General features: G+C 32.2%; 1 protein-coding gene across 1 annotated transcript; it reads left to right on the forward strand.

The window, feature by feature from the left end:
* Window positions 1-5,519: 5,519 nt before the first annotated feature.
* LOC125066396 lies at window positions 5,520-15,256 on the forward strand. Its single transcript, XM_047674459.1, has 8 exons — window positions 5,520-5,541; window positions 5,969-6,124; window positions 7,124-7,312; window positions 8,364-8,535; window positions 9,368-9,464; window positions 11,501-11,589; window positions 14,250-14,316; window positions 15,200-15,256. The coding sequence occupies exons 1-8, from the start codon at window positions 5,520-5,522 to the stop codon at window positions 15,254-15,256; spliced, it is 849 nt and encodes a 282-aa protein (XP_047530415.1).
* The last annotated feature ends 7,489 nt before the right edge of the window (window positions 15,257-22,745 follow it).

The following is a 22,745-nucleotide window of genomic DNA, read 5'->3' on the forward strand; positions in this document are numbered from 1 at the left end:
AAATGAAAACATGTAAGTTAAGCTGCTGAGCGTAAACAATTTATTAGTGTCAGGATCCAATGTCCTTAGAATCAATCGCCACGTTCAGTGATGTGTAACCTGTTCCTCTTCTGTGAAAGTAAATTAGCTACTGCACTGAATTCAGGTCCAATCTCGCATATAGGATTCGTCCTGTCGTCACTGGAAATACCATTAAAATATTCAGTACTATGGTCCACAATCCAGGTTGAAGAATTAGTATTAATTTTTAAAGTAAATTATTATATAAATAACATATTTTATATAATTAATACCTAAATACTAATATAATTAGAGTCGAGATGGCCCAGTGGTTAGAACGCGTGCATCTTAACCGATGATTTCGGGTTCAAATCAAGGCAGGGACCACTGAAATTTTATGTGCTTAATTTGTATTTATAATTCATCTCGTGCTCGGCGGTGAAGGAAAACATCGTGAGGAAACCTGCATGTGACTAATTTCAACGAAATTCTGCCACATGTGTATTCCGCCAACCCGCATTGGAGCAGCGTGGTGGAATATGCTCCAAAACCTTCTCCTCAAAGGAGAGGAGGCCTTTACGGGCAGTGGGACATTTACGGGCTGCTAATGCTAAAACTAATAATTATATTTTCTAATAAGGGTATTTGTTATATATAATATATTTAGGTTTATATCCTTTAAGTAGCTTCTAGACCTCCTAGGTGAAACAGCAAATTATACATACATTTTGCGTTATATAATAAGTTCTAATATTTCTATTTGATTCAATGATTCTTCAACATTAGTGTTTTGAAAGGATCTAAAATCAACGCAGTATTTTCAGGAAAATATCTTCAAGTCGCTACGTAAAATCATGAAAAATTAACGCGTTGTAGTGAACCTATAAATTTTCCGTTTTTGTTGAGACTACTAATAAGGTTACCTACAGTTTTGTTATCTACCTCTGCCTATTTTGCGTTTGACTAAAATAAGATTCCACGCATTTTTTTTTATTTTACTTAACAAGAACTCGTGTATCAAATAAGTGATGTTATTTTCTAACATAAACAGGTTATCGCAATACTTTTGCTCTTTGTCAAAGTTTATCGTCAAGAAATTCCACTACTTATCAAAACAGAATGAACAAGACAAACGTATTTAGGCAGCCAATGTATTTCTTTGTACACCACACGCGTCAGGTTTGTCGTTGTGAGTTTTTGGGCTAACGATACCTCATATATGACAATGAAAAAATGTTTGTTTGTTAGCGACTATAGTGCATTTTCTCCTATGATGCCGGTTATTCAATGAATCCTTCTAATTTTATTGACTGCTTTAATAAAGTAAAAGAATTGTCTTAGATGTGCATTTTTTGGCAACCAATTGCTGATTGCAATTTAAACTTAATACAAATACAACTTAATCAAAATTTGGTACTGCTTACATCAAATACGCTATTAGCTCCTGAAATTAGTGGAGCACCATCAGTATCATAACAATACATTTTAAATAAGTAATATATCATTTATTTCTCACAATAAAAGCGTTGATGGAACGTCGTGATGTTTTTCTGTTCCCTAAAACTTTACAAGTCAATTAGTAATCAAATCGTATTTTGCCATTTCATTTGTTCTTCCTTGCACTAAGAGGAATTCTTTTGATAATATCCGACAGTGTCTTATGAAGAACAGTTTTTAATTTCTTTGACTGACGGCATAATTAATTTTCCTGCCTTTGCTATTAACAATGAAACGTTACGTCAGGTTCGTAGCACACCTTTACCTTGTATGGAAAGAGCAAAGAGCTTTGTTATAGAAATAACTGAATATATACTTTAGATTGTAAAAAATTATTAAAAATTATGTAATGAATCAAAATATCGTTAAGAGGTTTTTTTTCAGTTTATGGAAATTGCATTAATACATTTTTTTATAAGTAGTTCAATTGGTAGCTGATTTCTTTAAGAAACAAACATCATTCTCTTTAAGAGGCTAAGAAATTACTCTAATCACACTGGCTCACCTACCCTGCCATGAAGTATTTTTGCTTCGCAGGTGGATAAAATAGTAATATGTTGTACCCAGACAAACAAACATACATAATGTCATAAAGCAAAGTCTTTATCTCTTAAAGAAAATATATTTCGCCGTAACCTAATTGTGTGATTGGCAAGATATGTTGTGGCAATCATTTTAATAAATAAATTTTTAATGCCTTAATCTAGCCATTAGAAATTTAAATAAATAATAAATTTTTAATGCCTAGATTAAGCAAAGAGTACATACATAATTTCTGGGACAAGTGCTCAAAAATCATATTCCAAATATTTTTATATTTATCCTTAATTAACCTCGAAACTCATATTAAATAATAATAATAATAATAATAATTATCTGTAGTAATTTTTACAACATTTTTAATTTATTTTTTAAAGCACTATCGTTTTTAAATTTTGCATATAGAACGAAAACATTTTTGAAATTATATTTATATTTTTTTAAATTCATTCATAACAACAAATATACCATCCTCTAAAAAATAAAATCGCAAAAACCAGGTATTTTATATAAGCCTGCAATGTTTCAGCTAAGGTATCATTTAAAATGATTGTCGGGCAACATACATGCGATTAGTATGAAATGAAAAAATGTCTGCGAACAAATTATTGAGTCATAATAATCACTGGTAAGAAAACAGAATTATCCTTTGAATGGAGGTGGTTTTATTTTAGAATTTAATAAATTTGGTCGGTAATAACAATGTTGAACTAACTTAAGTACTTGGAACTTGTAAATAATAACCGGAACAGTTTATTAAATTCCGTTTTGAATACTGAGTGAGCCAGTGCCAAAATATCTATGGGTCACCACATAGGTTGGCATATTGTGGTAAGAACTATTACCTATCCCTTACTTGCTTCGATTGGACCCAAGATGCTATCGACTGACTCGCCCTTCAAACTAAAATACAACAACAGCAAGTATTTTTGTCTATCGGAGAAATTTAATACATTTTTTTTAAATAGGTTGAAAAAACTGATATTGTTTGTATAAAAATATTTAATTATACACCGAATGATTAAAATAATACATTCGAACATTAAAGAGCAAAATTAAAATATAATTCCAATGTTTTATTTTGTCGTTATCGGACTCGTAAGTATTTTGTACTTAAAACATCAGTTTGATATTTTGGCGTTCATTTGCGTTGCACCATATTGTAGATTTAAAAATGGAAACATTAATATCGCAAGTTGAATCAGTAAAATGTAACGCTTTACTGTTTTATTTCATAACTTCTTGTTTAATTCAATAAAACAAACGAAGCGCGCTTCCCTTCGCTATTACAGAATCGAAGACCGCGATATTGACAGAATGACAGAGTTTAGTCAACTCAACAAAGAATTTTTGATACCATATCTCACCATATTAAATAATTTCAGATGGTCGGGAATTAATATTTTTGACGAGGAAAATGTAATCATTTATAAATTTAAAAGGATACACTACGTGATGTTTCTACTGTACATCTGCAGTACGTTAAGTCATTCGCAATATATAATACAAGAAGTAAAGGGGGGGACGGATTTGATCGAACTAGCGGTTGATTTATCTTACACTTTCAATTGCTTCGAAGGTTAGTAATTTCTATATTTTTACATAATTTTTTTAAGAGAATCCGTAATAAAACTTATTCAGCACGGATCAAAGCAGTTGTGGAATCATGTATCGGCACGATTCATAGACCCCGGACTATGCTCTGCTTGTGCCTCACCGGGTCCCTCCGCGAATCAATATCAGCTCGACTCGTCTAGCAAGCGATCAAAAGGATTACCATACTTTCCGAGACGCAAAAATAACACCTCCAACCTAATTCCTTGGTCCATATTCCCAAAACTTTGATCCGCAAACGTATAATTTAACTGCTTAATCATCACTAAAACGTATACGATTTTACAAATTTATTATTATTATTTTTTATTTTTATAATTTTATTATAAATCAATGTGGTGCTAGTCACCAGTACTCTACATACGTTACCAGTTAATCTTACTAGGCGTATTAATAACCAGTCATGCTTGGGACTCGGCTACTAACCGCATTGTTTCACATTGTTCTTGCGTATATCGGTCTCTTTTTTATCGGTAGGGGAAGGATAAATAATGTTTCTCTGATTTAAATAGTGTCTTAAGGAAAGATAGTAAAAGTATCAATCTATAAAATCTCGGATATGATTCTTGAGCTCAAATACGAGAAAATACTAACTAAACTAAGCACAAATATTATGTAATGAGTATTACTAAAATAATTTACAAAATAGATACAATAAAACTAGGATAGCAAAATTCATAACAATGTGTTTATGAACATTAAATAAGTTCACTATTGTCTTTTGCAAAACAACACAATAAATTTTTAACGTAACGTTTATGTCAAAATATTATTGCAAACAAATTTGATATACTGCTTTCGTCCCTAAACCTGGCTCCATATATTATATTTCTGTTCGGGTTATCCTATTTGGATCCATTACCGAACTAGCCTTGCTCTAATACTATTCTGATCTAAGCTCGGCGATTGTGCGCTAGAGTTGAAACCTTAGAGGGATCAAGCAAATGAGCGCGCTGCCATATTTTCAATTTCGGATATTTCGCCGTATAGGCTGACCGACCATGTGCATCAGTTACTGAACTGCAAAGCAACAGTTATTATTTTGTGGGGCATTGTATGGTAAACTATATAGGTAAATTAAAAACAGTTAAAAGGAAATTAGCGTGCAAATACTTATTATAGGATTAGTGAGTTTTATTTTAAAACGTGGTGGTGGTGGGTGTTAAATGACGGTTATAGTTTTTATTAAGTCATGTTTGTAATTTGCCCTAAATAAGTAAACGTGACGTTTAAACCGTACAAGTAGAATCGTGAGCGCACATTCATTGCATCGTTGTATAACGTAGCAACGTTTTATACGGAATTGAGTCTTTCAGGTGCCCTGATCCGGAAACCGCATCAGGGCATCGGCAGCGGTAATCTAACCAGTTTAACCGGATATTTTAAAGATTCAATAACAAAGACATTTTATTTAATTTATTAAAAACTACATAATGTTTATACATACTGTAAATTATTATTTTTTAAATAATATAACAGTAATATTCTTAACCCGTAAATTTAAATTAATATTTAAAAATTACAAACGAAGTTTAATAGTCATTGTTGTTTTGGGTATTAAGATTAATATTTACTACCGGACTCAATTTGACTTTCTCATTCGTTGTTTTATCTTTATCACAATTTGAATGGACAGCAAAAACATAATAAACATAGTTTATTATTACTCATTAAACTTATGAGTAATGAGTAAAATTTTTAAAGAAATAAATCACATATTACTTAAATTAAAAATTAATAATTAAATTAATACTACGTTAAATTAGTTTACAGTAAATAAAACAGATTGAGATACCACGAGGCGAAATGTCATAGACTCGTATATATGTCACTTCGATACATCCTTACATATATACTTCGATATTGATATGACCTATAAGAACAACTTTGGTCAGTCAACGTGTTAAAAAACTTGGATTAATTGGAAAAACTTGAAGTATTACTTGATATAGAATTATGTAGATGATAAAAAAGTGTGGAGTTAGTATACGTTGATTTCCATGCGGAGTTAGTTATAATTCAATTATTTTATTTAATAATCTATTTAAAAAAAAGAATATTAGCTATATCCCAAATTAGTTAAGGGATTACTAATATTCCTATTTACCCCTCCTTTTAAGCTTATCACTTGCGTTAGGAGTACGGACGATAATAGCCCAAGAGGTCAGGATCGATCCTACGACTAAGTAACTGATTTTCAGAAAAGAGTGACTACGGAATTTCTTGCTGGTTCTTCTCCATGGAAATGTCGATTCAAAAATGTAGTCGCAAGAATACTCGAATAATATATATTTTGATTATGATTTCATTGTTTAAGGTTGCTTATTATACTTGCATTTTTGTGGAATTAAAAATCGGATCAAGGACTATGTGGTGAAGCTCGGTGAACAATGGCGGGACGATGACAGCTTAACTGCGAAATCCATTGCAATAAAACGAAATCAAATTAAGCACATTCATATATATACTCTTGGTGAGAATGACCTTTTTTTTTAAATAATCTTAGATACATTTTCATAATGGACGGCAAATTTACTTGATCGAAGGACCACTTACTCATGACATATTCAATACTACTTAGTATTATTGTATTCCTATTATGAAGAGTGAAAGAGATAGCATAACTCTGTACTTGAGCTTGTGCAAAGGGATTCAACATTTCAGAACCAAAAGTTGGTGGCGCCTTTTCAATGTATTGTCAATATTTCTTAAACTCTTTCTACTTTCACCATTAGGTGACCATTTTGCTAGTCTACTTATCTTCAAAAATTTCTCAATGCTAAATGTTTCCAGTTTTTTAACTGATTTTTACTGATATGAGGAAGTGAGCAGGCACTTGTGTGACTTCATGAAAAGTGATCATCTATATCCATAAATAAATTAATCTCAAAGACTAATCAGCATCAGCAGCGAGCTCATATTTCCTCAAATATCAGTTTCTAGGTGGTCTGTTCTGTATGCACTCTCTGTTCCCTCATTGTCATAACTGATAAGCTGATGGAATGGCAATTCGACATGAATAATAAATAACCTTTTCTTCGACCCAGGATTTAAAACTATAACCAGAACCTCAAAAAATTGCAAGCATTATATCAAACTTGACTTGACTAAATAAATAGTTTATATAAAAACTGACGAAATCTATATTATTTATAATACTTTTATAAAATTCAAAAGAAACTGTGTCTGTCTGTCCGTCTGTTGCTGTTTCGCAGCCAAACCGCTGAACCGTATTTGATGAAATTTGTTATGAAGCAAGCTTGAACTCCAAGGAAGTTCATGGGCTATTTTTTATTCATAACACCTAACAACGAACCTCTAAGCCTCAAACGAAACTTCGGTAAACTACTAATAAAGAAGAAATTTTCAATTTCCTTTAATGTTTCGTCGGGTCATGATGGAGGTATAATATCTCCCGCGTATTACGAAATAAATGTATCGCATGTATTAAGACATTTTTTTTTACCAACAGTTTATTGCACACTAGTAAAAGTTTTCGTCCATACTTATTTCGCATCCCCATTGATAATAATATTGATCAAGAAGTTTTTACTAAATATCGAAGTCAATTACATCACGCCGTTTAAATTTACATTTCCTTTTAATTACCAAAGTAATATGCTACTATTTGCTGGCGCTTATTTGATGGATTACATGATCGGTAAGAATCGTATAGAAATATTATATACTTAATTTGGATAAATATAAACATACATATCTTAAATAAATTAAAACCCTTATTTCCATTTGAGAAGAGAAGGCTTGGAACTTAGTGGTTGAGTTTTGTGCAAGCACGCCTGGGTAGATACCACCCACTTATCAGATATTCTACCGCAAAACAGCAGGCCTCAGTACAGTACAGAGTTTGATTCCGCAATCATCGGTTAAGATTAACTTTTTCTAACCACTGGGTTATCTCTAGTCACCAGTAGGCAAGCTATGAATATTAATCATAATATTTGTTTATGAAATGTATGAGAAATCTTACTTTTCTCTTTTATATAATTGTTAATTAAACATAGATGATTGAAAATCGATTGAGAAAGAATACCTGATTTAGGAAAATAAACCAACTAAAAGAACCAACTAAAGATACTTCGTAAGAATTGTAAAAAAATATTATAATTATCCAGGAAAGTGTCCAAGTTCCCGAGATAAATGCAGAATTAAATAAAATGAAAGAGACAAACAACAGAAATGATAATCATAGTCAATGGCGCGTATTATAATATTCTGATTTCACGATTTAGTAGTAGTAGTGTAATATTTATAAGAGCTTAAATATTACAACACATACCTATGTATGTAGATATATGTTTTTGTAAACAGAGAGTCGAGATGGCCCAGTGGTTAGAGCGCGAGCATCTTAACCGATGATTTCGGGTTCAAACCCCGGCAAGCACCACTGAATTTCACGTGCTTAATTTGTGTTTATAATTCATCTCGTGCTCGGCGGTGAAGGAAAACATCGTGAGGAAACCTGCGTGTGTCTAATTTCAACGAAATTCTGCCACACGTGCATTCCACTAACCCGCATTGGAGCTGCATGGTGGAATATGCTCCAAACCTTCTCCTCAAAGGGAGAGGAGGCCCTTAGCCCAGCAGTGGGAAATTTACAGGCTGCTAATGTAATGTAATGTTTGTAAACAGCTTAAAAACAATTATGTTTATAATTAAACAAAATAGTATCAATGGTCTTATTAACATTTCAGCTCTCAATATATCCTATGTTGTTACGTGCAGTTTGTTCTTTATCTCAGCAACAATGAGTCAATTACGAACCCTGTACATGTTACTGCACGAAGATTTTAGAGAAGTAATAAAAGCGAAAGACGTGGATTTACAAATAAAGCAAATTGTTCAGCGACATTCAGCGCTTTCAGAGTCAGTATCAATATGAAACGCTATTTGTTTATTTTTATCATTATTTTATTATGTGTTCACGGAAAAAATACATACGTAATAATTATATTGACAAAATATATGATCGCGACGTCGAAAAGGCTATCCTGCGGTGGATTTCGATAAATCGTTCGTGTTTGAAATACCTGTAATGAGCGAATGTACATTACCGCAAATAAAATACTGAATAAAATGATAAAATTATTCTTCGGGGTCTATAAATTATGCATACGTTTTTATACGAGTTTAATCAGTTTATCTCGAATTACCTGCGTTTGACCGCTCTACTACGTTCTGCTTATTATACTCAGATAAATTATTCCACGTTATTTTATTCACAGCTTACACTTAACAATTTGTATCAAAATAATGTTATTCATTTGAAAGTAACTGTATGTCTGTTTGTTACCTCAATACGACTAAAACATTGAACGGCATGAAATCATATATATACCTTTACCAAGTCTGAATTTCTGGAATCATGACAATAAATGTGAATCGAACAGCCTTTGATTCGTCTGGGTGACTGGTATCCTTGTATTCTATTGCTGTGTTCTGGTTTGAAGATCGAGTGAGCGAATGTAATTATGGGCACAAGGGATTTACTGTTACATATTCTATGGTCGTATAGTGCATTTACAAGTGTCTCGGCTTGCCATCGAGTTGAACATTAACTTACCAGCTTCCGTCTAATTAATAAAAAATAAATAGAACTGTATAAACTAGTTATATTTTTAGCGAATTAATCTAAAATAGATTTGTAGGCGTTGAAAGCGATTTTTTTTTTAATGATTTATTCCAATTTAATTTTCAGCCTGTTAATTGAGATGAGTGATGCGTTTGGCGCTATTTTCGCTATCCATGTACTATTTTTGTCAGTTACAATTTGTTTCTATGGAATTGCCGCAAGAGTAAGTTATGTAACAATTACGTACATTAAACTTAAATTATTATATACGATTACAGAGGTTAAGACTTTATTTTAAAGAACTTTTAAATGAACACGTTTAATTATAATTTCATAACATCAAATGAGAAAAATAATATTCTAAGGACAATGCCCGACCCACGTGTGCAACTGTACAACTTCGACCGACATTTTTGTAGACTTACTTATAATAAGTAAAAAAATCTAAGTACCTTTGGACTTTGCAATTTATTTATTTATTATTATTTGATTTTTTTATTGATTTTTTTCATTGGTTTCATTTTTTCTATGACACAGATTAAATATCATTTGTTTATTAAAAACAAAATTTGACATTTACGTTATGTCACTTTTTAATTTGCATTCGGTAAAATGTTGTTTTAATATGTTGTAATACAACGTTATTCTAGGAGGGTTCGGCTATAAAAGTAAGTAACTTAGTAAAATAACGATTGCAATGCTTTTGCAACAGTTATGTTACTAAGTTGTACTGTTGAAACAGAGGGCAATTTATGCACCGCAACATTATTAACAAATCCGATTAACAGTAATAGTAATACCATAATAAATCGGGCGCATAAAGTAAATTCAAACTATATATGTCTAAAAAAACATTATTAACAAATCCGATTAACAGTAATAGTAATACCATAATAAATCGGGCGCATAAAGTAAATTCAAACTATATATGTCTAAAAAAACATGAGTTTTTTACCAAATTGTCAATTTCGCCTATATTAGTAGGTGTTATAAAGGTGAAAGTTTACATGTCTGTAACTCTTTCGCGCAAAAACTACTGAAAGGATCTTAATGAAACTTTACAACAATATACCTTATACGCCAGAATAACATAGGCTTTAATTTATAAAGATATTGTGTGTAATACCTGACAACCAACCCTTTTAAAACGAGCGACGCCTCGGGCTAACACTAGTTTTAAATAAAATTAATAAAAATGTTTGGTTAGGACAACATAATATGTATGTATAATTGTACCATAAAAATCGTTATTTTAAAAAATCTATATTTATATATAAAACATTTTCTGATCTGCTTGGTTCGAAACGTCCAAAGAAGTACACGGGTATGCAAACGAAAAACGGGAAATACAACATAAAGTCAAATAAATTTAATTTTTCAGTAACTTTTTTCGACGCCTTTACTCAATATAAGAAATATTGAGTAAAGGCGTCAATTATACATTCTTATTTTAATTATTTTTTTTTTTGTTAATTTATCTTGAACGCATGAATGCAGTGGGGCATAATATATAAAAAAAAATATTATAATTCATAAATATCTTTCTGTAAAAATCTTGAATTGTATGCTTCGGTGGAGACAGTTCTCTGATAAGAATTTAAATTAAAAAGCCTCTGATTAAATTTCTTGATTTTTAATTCGAGTCTTTTATGTGCGGGTAAGACCGAGTCGTATACCGTGACTGCAAACGTTATGACTCGGTAATGTTGAGTGTATGACGCTCACTAACATATGTATGTAGCGCTTATGTTATATATGTACGTCGTATTATTATAACAATAGGAACATTTTATTAATTTTATAAATGGAAACTTTTTTCAATAACTGCTTTAACTAATAAATAACTGGTATAAAAAGTTTTCATCAGTCGGTTAACTGTTTTTTATTGTAATTCTAGTGATAATTAATATATTTATCAAATTTTCAGATTAATACCAGACTAGAGGATTTGAATAATTTTCTCATTGCGGTAATAACTGCAGTCAATATTTACAACTGCTGCAGACACGGTCAACTTGTCACCGATTCGGTGAATCTTTTTTTTTTTTTTTTTTTTCATTTTCCGAACAATATTTTAAAAAGTTTGTTTCTTACATGTTGGGTGTAATCTCCGGAACTAATGAAATGAAACTAATAAAATGTTTTCAATGTCTATAAATTATATTTACATGAGATGATTTTCTTTATTAATAAATACGTATCTTTATTTATGCAATATAAATGTTAATTTCATAAAATAATGAATTTCAACATTTTAAGGCTCTAGATGTCGCAACTGTTGCATACGATAGTGCTTGGGAGGATCTATCGTGTAAAAATATGAAGATCATTCTGCTTACAATATTAAGGTAAGAAAAAAATATTTACATATAAAGTAAATGATCCATTAGAGTATAGTTCAACAAGAAAGGGGAAAGAGCAATTACTAAGTTTCTTAACGGTTCTTCTCGATAGAATTTACATTCGGAACTAGTGGTAGATTTATATTTTGTTTTATAACATGACGATTTAAAAGTATGTGCGCGTAGAATATATTCGCGTACATAAATATATATTTTGATTCTGAACTACCGATTTGTGAATCCGTGGACCTGAGTTCAAATCCCAAGTCGAGCTGAAAAGAAAGGGTTTTCTGTCAACGGAGTCTAGTAATCACGTAAACCCTCTCCTGCGCCTAAACGCATTCCTTTCATGTCGGATATGGCGTCCCATCGGATGATGATAGTGAGGGAATATAAAAGGGCAACTGTATTTGCGCTCTCTTGTGCACTAAGTAATATGTCCTGCGTAGTTGGCCAGTCTCCCTTGAGATTAGCCGCCGTAGCTAAAACGACCATATTCGGCCACGATGACGTCATCGCGGTATTACGTTCACTAGGTACTGATAGCGATGTTACGTTTCTTCACCGTTGAGCACGGTATTGTTTTTTTTAAAAACACCAATAAGCACTTGATTGTATTGTATTGATTATAATGAAACCATGATCTTCGTTTGCGATTCACGTTTGCTATTAATATAAAATATTACGCTTCTCCTTACATAATCTATTGCTATAGAAAAGCTCACAGAATATTTCCGAATAATGTTACACATGTTTTTATTTAAATTATTATTTTAATAATTAATATTGTGTATTAAATTGTAACAAAGACAGGATTAGTTCCGAGGTAAGCGTGAGTATAAACTACAATATGGATAAATACATATTTGTTTTACGGAACGCTGTAAATACTTTTAGTGAATCAATTATTATTGATGGTGTTGAAATGTTTTCATATATAACGATTGAAATAGTATAATTATGTAGTTATTATGCTTGCAAAATGTTTAAAGAAAATTTTGTAGGGCCGTATAAAGTCGTAGTAAACATTATTATGTTTGGAAAAATTAAAATAATGGAGATAACTTATTTAAGCAAAATATTCCGTTTCCAGTTTGTATTTTGGAGTCGTTTTATTACTTATAAAACACGAAAAACTTAGTTTGAAAGAATTGTCAATATATATTTTTAAAAAAAATGTGGTACTTCTTCGTGCTAGCTCCCCTGGGTGGGTACCACTCACTCATCGCAGACTCTACCGCCAAACGGCAACATTACGGATTGTTGTATTCCGGCTTAAAGGATGATTGAGGCAGTATAACTACAGGCACAAGAGACGAAACATTTCAGTTCCCAAGATCGGTAGCGCATAGCCGATGTTGAGGAATGGTTAATTTTCACGGCGCCAATTTCTATGGCCAATGGCGACCACTTGTCATCAGGTGGAATATATTCATCTACCATGATATTTTATTCACTCTATTGAAATAATATTGAATAATTGCGCAATGCCGATTACATAAAACGCTGGATAAAACTAAATATATTCCGTTTTGAAGATTGTATTCGTAGTAATAAATGAATAGAATTATCCGTTATGGACTAATGTCTTCCAAATTAAAAAAAAAAAACATAAAAATCAAAATATGCGTTGTGCTGACTTATCGCTGCTTAGACTAAGCTTTCCTATAATCCAATATGCACAGTTTGCATAGATCGTTTATTTGCAAGTTGTGCCAAGTTTATAATAGTCTTACTTAACTTGGTTGAACTATCGACAGGAAGGTCGAGTTGTTTGGTTTTCTAGTGATATTTATACAGCTTCAATTCGGAATTGTGGACTTTCCATTGGACCAAGAACAATCAGGTGTCCTAGTTGTCCTAAAGACTCAGAACGTTTCCAAGGAGCAGAAACGCTTTTAGCATTACGCCTTCCGCGTACTTAACCTTTCAAACCCGATACTTTACTTTTTTTGTTAGGTTACATAATTTAAAATACCCAAAATATGGTATTTTTATTTTTTTAATTAAAGTACTATCAATATCATTATCAAAGAATTATAAAGTAATATTGCCATTTACCCAATTAAGCTTAAAACTTGTGATTAATATGGGGACGAGAATAGCCCTAGGGAACCTGAGACTTTTTACATCACTAAGTTGCCCTTTAAACATTGCGTTATAATCTGTATATATTGAATTTTCACGTGATTAAATAAGTAAATGAAGACCATATACGCTAATATTATATATAACATAGTAAATAAATCAAGATGCCTCAGAACAAGAGAATCTTAACCTATGATTGCGGGTTCCAATCCAGGCAAGTACCTTTCAATTGGTGTGAAGGAAAACTTCACGAATAAACCAATTGTAAATGTAAATAAACCAAATACATGAAAATTTGAAAAACGTGTAACCAACAACTCTCAATCGAGCGGCGTGGTGATATAGCTCCAAATACGCTGTAAAAGGACAGAAGCCCTCAGCCCACCAGTGGACCAAAATACATAGAAGTTAAAAATTTACAGATTGTTATTTATTTTTAATACACTTACATTACTATATGTCTTCGGAATTTATTCATTTAAATATCTACGGCGTGTTTCAGCTCTTCGTTAAAGATTTTACTATTTAAGATAAAATTGAAAAAGATGCTGTTAATTTTTTACACGTTAACTTTTTAGGTCACAGCAAGCTTCTTACATCCGCTCCATGAAATGCTCTGAAATTTCTTTGAAGACATTTATAACGGTAAGTTAGAGTGAGAAAGAGTATTTATTGTATTCACTTAAGTTTATAAATGTGTTAAAATAAAACGCCAGGTCATGCTTTTGCGAAAAGTGTCGATTGTTGAGGATTTACCGGTATTCATATAAAAAAATTCAAAGTTAAATTTGAGTCAGACATTGACGGCCCAAAAGCCAAGTTGGTTGAATCTGAAATGTTATGTCACTTAGTGGCCTTAAGGGTATTGTAGATTAACCCGTATATGTCCAGAATATTCACATTTTTTTTTTTATTGAAAATTCAAACCAGATCTGTAAGGGTTGGTATGAAAGAATTTTTTTAGCGGAAGAAAACAAACAGGTGTCCTAGTTGTCAATAAGGGTTACCGTATTTTTATAACTCTCAAATCAAACTCTTGATTTTAAATCAGTAGCTTAAAAGACAATAAAATATCTATTATAATAAAAATTACCAGAAGTTTACCATAAAGTTTGTTACCCTACCCTTTAAAAATTCGATGTAAATGTGCAAAGCGGAGTCGGATTACTAGTTGTATATAAGATAAAGCAAATAAAGTATCCCGACGTTCATAAAGACCCTTAGCGAAATTCTAGAAAGATTTAATCCGATTAAATTTTATATTATGTACAAACTTAAACTATGAATGAAAAAAGGAGTACTTTATGTATATACGGGTATAACTTTCTTGCTTGTAAACCGATTTTCATCATTATCTTTGCGTTAGGTTCAGTCTAGCTCTTATATGATCTCATCTTAATATTTGCTTTGAACATTGTTAAGTTATTCGAAGCGTATTATATTATAATATATGTAATTATTGAGTGTCTTTTTTCGGATTAGATGGTTCGCTTCTTCTACGACCTTAATATAACATTTTCTTTTTCAGATTATGAATATGACTTGGTCCTTTATCTCTTTGGTTACAAAGCTGTATCAAGACTAGTGGATTTATTGTTGTATATTAAAACTATTTTTAAATAATAAGCTCTGCACTATAACAATAGCTGAAAAAATCACGAATAAACTTCGTTCGAAGGCATAGTTGTTTGATAGACTCAAAGACGAGATCGCGTCTAAAAAATAGATCCAACAGTATCCTATTACGTTCACGCACACTAGTGAAGTGTGTGACGTTTGACGATTGTCAATCGTAGCTGTCACGCGACCAAGATAATAAAGTTGGCCCATTTGCTTTAGTCCTTTTGTAGTGCGACCCTATATCTAGATGCATAACTAATATAAGGCATAGTATTTGCTGTCGAAACACTTGGCCCTTGGAGTAATGGTGCAAAAAGCTTCATCAAAAGTATAACACCTGGCCTTATCGCCACCACTGGTGACAGGAGGCTGGTTCGTTTTTAGCCCAGAGGATCTGAATTGCGATTCAACGGGGAAATGCTGCTAGTATTCTTGCCACCACTCCACGCGGTCAAGATTTATACAGTAACTTTTTTAAATTCATATTTGTATATATATTTAAGCACTTAATATTATCAATTCTTATGTTATTTGTCTTAAATAAATTTTATTATTATAGGTATAGTTCGACGAATATAATTTACAAATATGTGATTTGTATAGTGCTTCATTTTATATAAAAATTTTCATTTTAATTTAACTGTACTCACTGGTTCTCTTAACCCTTTCATAGATTTTGCTGTGAGAGTTTACGACATAAGTGACAAGCGATAACAGTCTTTGCAAACTATACTTTTCTTAAACATATATTTTTGTATTGCTATTTCTCATGATATCTTTAACTAATGTGAAAAAAAATATTTTAAATAAATTAATCTAACTATTGTGGTTATTACAGCATAAAGTCGCTTTATGAATGAATTAATTAATTTAAATGTAACTTTAACAAAAGTAAAGCTTGGCTTTACTCAATATAAGACATCTTAAATTCTTTATCGCTACTAAAATTAAATTTTAATGAAATTGTAGCTACAAAACAACCCACGCTTTTTGCGTCGATATATTAAAGACTCATTTAAATATGCTTCGTTTTATTATAAAGTTGACATTTAAAGAAACCTTCTAGAGACAAGCTTTTGTTTACACGGAAAAATATACGAGTTTGTGTGTGCAAAATTTCAGTTGAATTGGACAGTTGAATGGATCTTATTTTAAATTTCAGTTGCAGCATTTTACCGACACATGCTAAAAGGTGAGTTTATAAAAGTTTGTGAAATAGGTTTTTGAAAAAGGAACTAATCCGTAAGAACCTCTTTGCTCTAAAAAGAAATACTTCAAGGTGGTTTTACTAAAACCCTTGTACTTTATCTAAATATATATTTCATAACAAAATACTGGTGGGAAACAATACTGTTCACAAAGAATATAATTCGCTTAGATAACTTTTTAAATGTATTCAAAAATGATAACACCACAAGCAAAGACAAACTTGAGTTATAAAAATAATACATTTTAAGGTGAATATATCTCAATATACCTATTCCTTGGTAACAGTTTCATTTATGGCCCTATTTTATGGTTGGGCTATAAAACTGAAAGTTGAAATGTGCGATAAAAAGTTTCAATAGAAATAAGAACATCCATTGAAACTTGAACACGGTATAATAATAATATTGAGGAAAATGAATCGCGACCTTCGTCATGTTACGTTTTTCATTGAAGAAACACTATACACGTAACGATTTTTATGGCGATATATTTTATTTAGTAAAAAATCTTAGTTACTATACAGCCCTTCATAAGGATTTACCTCAATTTTTGTATAAATTATTGCTATTCTCGCTAGTTGCTTCTATTTGAATAACTTTGCAAATGTCATCATCAGTCTTACAATATTGTAACATTATGAGCTACATACTATACTACACACACAAATAATATATAATCAATAAATTCGGTATATTGTATTTATATCACTAATGAACCGCCCCGGCTTCGGATGGCTGCAATGCTGATACTAAATATACTACAGAACGTCTTTATATTCAACGTTCGCAGCTTTTTTGTCTTTAGACAATACAAAGTGTCCGTGTCCTATGTCCGTGAATTTTAAATCCGTAATATCTTCGAAACATAAGCAGCCCGTAAATGTCCCACTGCTGGGATAAAGGCCTCCTCTCCCTTTGAGGAGAAGGTTTGGAGCATATTCCACCACGCTGCTCCAATGCGGGTTGGCGGAATACACATGTGGCTGAATTTCGTTGAAATTAGACACATGCAGGTTTCCTCACGATGTTTTCCTTCACCGCCGAGCACGAGATGAATAATAAACACAAATTAAGCACATGAAATTTCAGTGGTGCCTGCCTGGGCTTGAACCCGAAATCATCGGTTAAGATGCACGCGTTCTAACCACTGGGCCTATCTTCGAAAGTATTCATTTAAATTATACGCTGTAAAGGGTCATATTGATCTATATAAAATGTACAATGTATTGAAGGTACTTAATTGGATAAGGATTAATACTGTATTCCTTAAAATCGCTTCATAAATAAACCATTATTTCTCGTATAAAGTAAAGGATAAAAAATGGTTATTGTGGGTTAACTCTAAGAGATAGACATATACCATAGCGGACTTTTTATAGACCTTCTTAAGGTGTATAATATTGAGGTACATTATTTTGATCTATCTCGTAGGGTTCAGCTAGCGTTTGCAATGTAAGCGCAAAAATGTGTTTATTTACGTCTTCACATTAGAAACCTCTAAAATTATCAGTGTTTCTCTAATATTAGGTCCTTACATATGAAATTGGCGTTTTGTACGGGAGGAATACAAAAGTTTTTTTTTTTTTGTAAAATATATTTCGTTATAATTATAATCAAAGTATGCACCGTTATTATCTATACACTTTTGCCATGTCATGAGTAGTTCATTGATCCCTTTAGTAAAAAAAAACCATGGGGGTGAGAAACAATAAACTCTTTAAAGGCGGCTTGGACTGCCGCATCGGAGTTGAATTTTTTTCCTTGTAAGAAGTTGTCCAAATTTGTTCGAAAAAATGGTAATCTGCTAAAGCAAGATTCGAAAATTCGGTGGATGTCGCAAACATTCTAATTGTAGCTCATCTAACTTAGTGGTTGTTTCTAGTGCAGTGTGTGGTCTTGCGTTGTCGTGAAGCAGCAGTAGCCTAGAGTGATTGACCAATCTCGCTTATTTAGCAGCTAGTTCTTCCTTCAAGGTTTGCAGTTGCTGATAATAGATATTGGCCGTAATTATTTGACCAGATTTTAGAAAGTTGTAGTGAACGACACCGGCGCTAGACCACCAAAGACTCACAAGTAACTTTTTTTTTTCTGAGTCAACTTTCGTTTAGGGCAGTATTTGGCTGGGTTTCCAAGGTTCAGCCATTGCGACGAGCATATCTGACTATCGCACAGTATCCACTTTTCATCAAAAGTAATGATTCGACTTAAAATTCCTTCATTATTGTGTAGGTTGAGCAAAGTAACACAGCAGTCGATGCGTGTTTGCAAGTTCGTTTCACTCAATTCATGAGGTACTCATTGTTCAAGTATTTTTACTTTCCCGATTTGCTTCAAGGGTATTAATACAGTCTTTATCACTTACCCCGAAACCTGCAGCCATCTCTGAAGTGCTTTGTGATGGATCCGCTTTCACAAAAGCTTTTAATTATTCATTTTCCAATTTAATGGAAATTTCCAGAATGAAAATATTGAAACCAAAAACGTACCGAACTTTCTTTTGCGACACTAACCCCATACACATAATTAATCCTTTGAGTTGTTTCTGCAGCACTGGTGCCACGGTAAAACTCGTACTCGTAAATATACCGATATTTCATGTTTTCCATTGTGCGTAATAAGCGATGCCAAAGAAAAAAATTACGAGGAAAAAACAAATGAGTGACTGTTTTCAAAATTCAAATGTACCAGCTAAATGAAATGATAAATTTGAATTTGGAATTCTTAACCAAAAAGGAGATATTTCAGATCAAAGTGGCCAGTACTACAAAACGCTAATTTCATATGTAAGGACCTAACCTCTTGAGTCACTCTATCTTTTAAAAAAAACCGCATCAATATCCCTTGCGTAGTTTTAAAGATCTAAGCATACATAGACACAGACAGACAGAGGGAAGCGATTTTGTTTTATACTGTGTAGTGTAGTGATATAATAATAAATATTCCCGCGAGTCCATTTCAACCCCAATAAGACGCAACTTTGCGCGTTAACTGCTAAAAAACACCATTTGTCGTATCTCCACGATTCGAGAACATTCCGTTAGCCGCCACAGCTAGTATCGGAATACTTGGCGTCGATATTTCGAGCCTCGTTTAGTTCCGCGGTCAATTGGAAGGCAAAGCCAAATTGGCAACAAAAAATCTCGGTGTGCTCAGCAAGGCAAGACAAAGTATTTCACGTCGGGCCATCGTCTAAGACTATTATTAGCATTAGCATTAGCAGCCTGTAAATTTTTCCCACTGCTGGTCTTAGGGCCACCTTTCCCTTTGAGGAGAAGGTTTGGAGCATATTCCACCTCGCTGCTCCAATGCGGGTTGGCGGAATACACATGTGGCAGAATTTCGTTGAAATTAGACACATGCAGGTTTCCTCACGATGTTTTCCTTCACCCCCAAGCACGAGATGAATTATAAACACAAATTAAGCACATGAAAATCAAGTGGTTCCTGCCTGTATTTGAACCCGAAATCATCGGTTAAGATGCACGCGTTCTAACCACTGGGCCATCTCGGCTCTTAAGACTATACAAGGCGCAAATTCGGCCTTACATGGAATACTGCTCTCACCTCTGGGCGGGTGCTTCCCATTATCAGCTCCCTCCATTTGACCGTATCCAACGTAGAGTGGCTCGAATTATCGACGATCACGCCCTTTCCGATCTCCTTGATCCTTTGGCTTTGGGTAGCGATGTTGGATCGCTCTGCATCTTCTACAGAATTGTTCACGGAAAATGATCCGAGGAATTGTTCGATTTAATCCGGCTGCTGAATTTCACCTTCGGACATCGCGTCAAAATTCCAAATATCACCCGCACCACCTAGATGTCCGAAAATCCTACATGTATGTAACCTACTCCCATTTTAACGGCATAATGAAATAAGCTCCAAATCTTCTTCTCAAAAAAGAAGATGGCTAAGACCCGCAGTGCGACACAGATCAGAAGTAAGACTATTACATTCAAAGACCCTATCAAGATCGTACTCTATCTCAATATCAAATTAATTTAAAAAACAAAGTATTTTTTCATAGATTAGATTTTTTTATAGAGACACTTTCTTATTGATTTCTAAATATCGACCTAAATATATTGAAAATTAAACCTGCGATATGAAAAGAACCAGGAAAAGAAACGATGGAATTAGTTTTTCAACTAGTTTATGGTACCTCCAAAAAAGTTTACTCATTCCTCAAAGGCAACCCACCTTGAAACTTCTCGATGTTACAGTCCATGGACGGTGGTAATCACTTACCATCAGATGAACCTTCTGTCTGTTTGAGTCCTATTATCTAAAATACACTTTTTGCTTAAAAAGTATATATTTTAATTTTAACATGTGTTAACATCTAGCTTTGATGAGGTGACAGACACATAGCGTTCTCATTTACAATATTTATATGCAAACACATAACCATTTTGCTTCGCTGCAGAGGGGTAAAGAGACTAAATGTATTCTTAGTTGTATATCACTGCAGTGGAAAACAATCGTTAAAAAATCGGAAATTTCTGAATATCAAACGTTTTAGTTCACAGGAAATGATTACAATCGAAAAATAGAATAGATGTATTAAGAGATTTAACGAATGTATCAATTCGGTCGGAAAACAAAAGTAATTAATCAAGATGTATTAAGGTCTCGTGGAATTAGTTTTCTTTTGAGAACCAGAACTGTTTCAGGAGATTATTTCTAAAACAATGATATCTCCTGATGGCTTTTAATGAATTGATGAATTTTATCTCAGCTTAAAATGTTTTTATTTGAATTTACCTATATTTCGTAAAAATATTGGACTCTTATCTTGTAACAGTTTGTTAGCCACGTAGGCCTTCTGGTTTTATTTTTTATAATCACGATATACTTGGTCCGAAATTTTGAGTTACATTTATTTTAATAAAGTGGTAACAATTACATATGTCTCAGTCACACAATAAATATAAAAAAAATGTACTTTAAAATTTTCCCTAGTTTTTGATAATAGTAAAACTATATATGAACAAAAATAATAGGATTAAATTATAATACAGAATATAAATCCGGGAATTATTTTAAGCTGTTTCCGATTATGTAAATCAGCTGACATTCATCAGGGATGACGTAATAACTATCCCGGTATTTACACTGAAATTTGATGGTAAACGTTATTACAGGTATATTGCAACTAGTTCGGTTAAATATCTACGTAATCTCTTTAAAACAACAACCGCACAGTTAACAAGATTATAATTAAACAGATAACACGTTTCAATCTTTGATTTCATATTAACATCACTCAGAGACGTCAATTCATTTAATTTCAATTAAGCATTTTTACGAAATGATTTTTGAAATAATGAAAATATCATTCAGGCAATTTATAAACTGAGTCTGTAATGTAATGTAATGAAATTTTATTACCAAATAGGTTTAATAAAAGATTTCATTGTACGTATATATTATTACTAGAAATGGCAATAATACAATGTCTCCTCGACTACTGGTGCATCCAACAACGATTAGGCTGGCAAAGAGCCAATGTCTCTGTTTTTGAAGATTCATTTTTGAATACAACGTTTATATTCAATAAATGCACTACAGATAATTTAAGTATTTCTGTTCTAATAACATTACAAAACATATTCGTTTTGTTTAAAAATAAATATCTAGAATAAAACTAGTTTTTTTAACGGATTTAATCGCGTATATTAATTATTTTATTTTAACATCCCGACGTTTCGAGCACTTTGCAGTGTTCGTGGTCACGGGCAGAATAAAATAATTAATATACGCGATTAAATCCGTTAAAAAAACTAGTTTTATTTCAATGTGTAATAATCGCGAAAATCTAAGACAACAAATATCTAGAACTTTGAGTTATTAGGCACTGATTATATAATCATTTATTTTGTATTCATAACACACAATCATTAAATATTATACTTTAATAAATATAATGTTTTTATATAGAAAAGGCGTATAACTTTAAAATTCTCACAAATCTTTTTATCATTATGATTTTAATTGATAGATTGATTATTGATTAAATTCCTTACTAATATGATTAAAGAGAAATTAAGTTTGATTGTTCATTCGCTTGTTATTCAACCGATAATCATGAAATTGCATACATGTTGTCAAGGTTACTGAAAAGGATACCTAACACCCGCAACACTGAAGAAGTCAACTAATATTATTATGATTAGTTTGATTATAAGGCTTCCTCCCATATCATTAATATTATTAGTAAATACCATAAAATAATTTAAAAAAAGA

This window comes from Vanessa atalanta, chromosome 9 (assembly GCF_905147765.1).
Source record: "Vanessa atalanta chromosome 9, ilVanAtal1.2, whole genome shotgun sequence".
Taxonomy (NCBI): Eukaryota; Metazoa; Arthropoda; class Insecta; order Lepidoptera; family Nymphalidae; genus Vanessa; species Vanessa atalanta.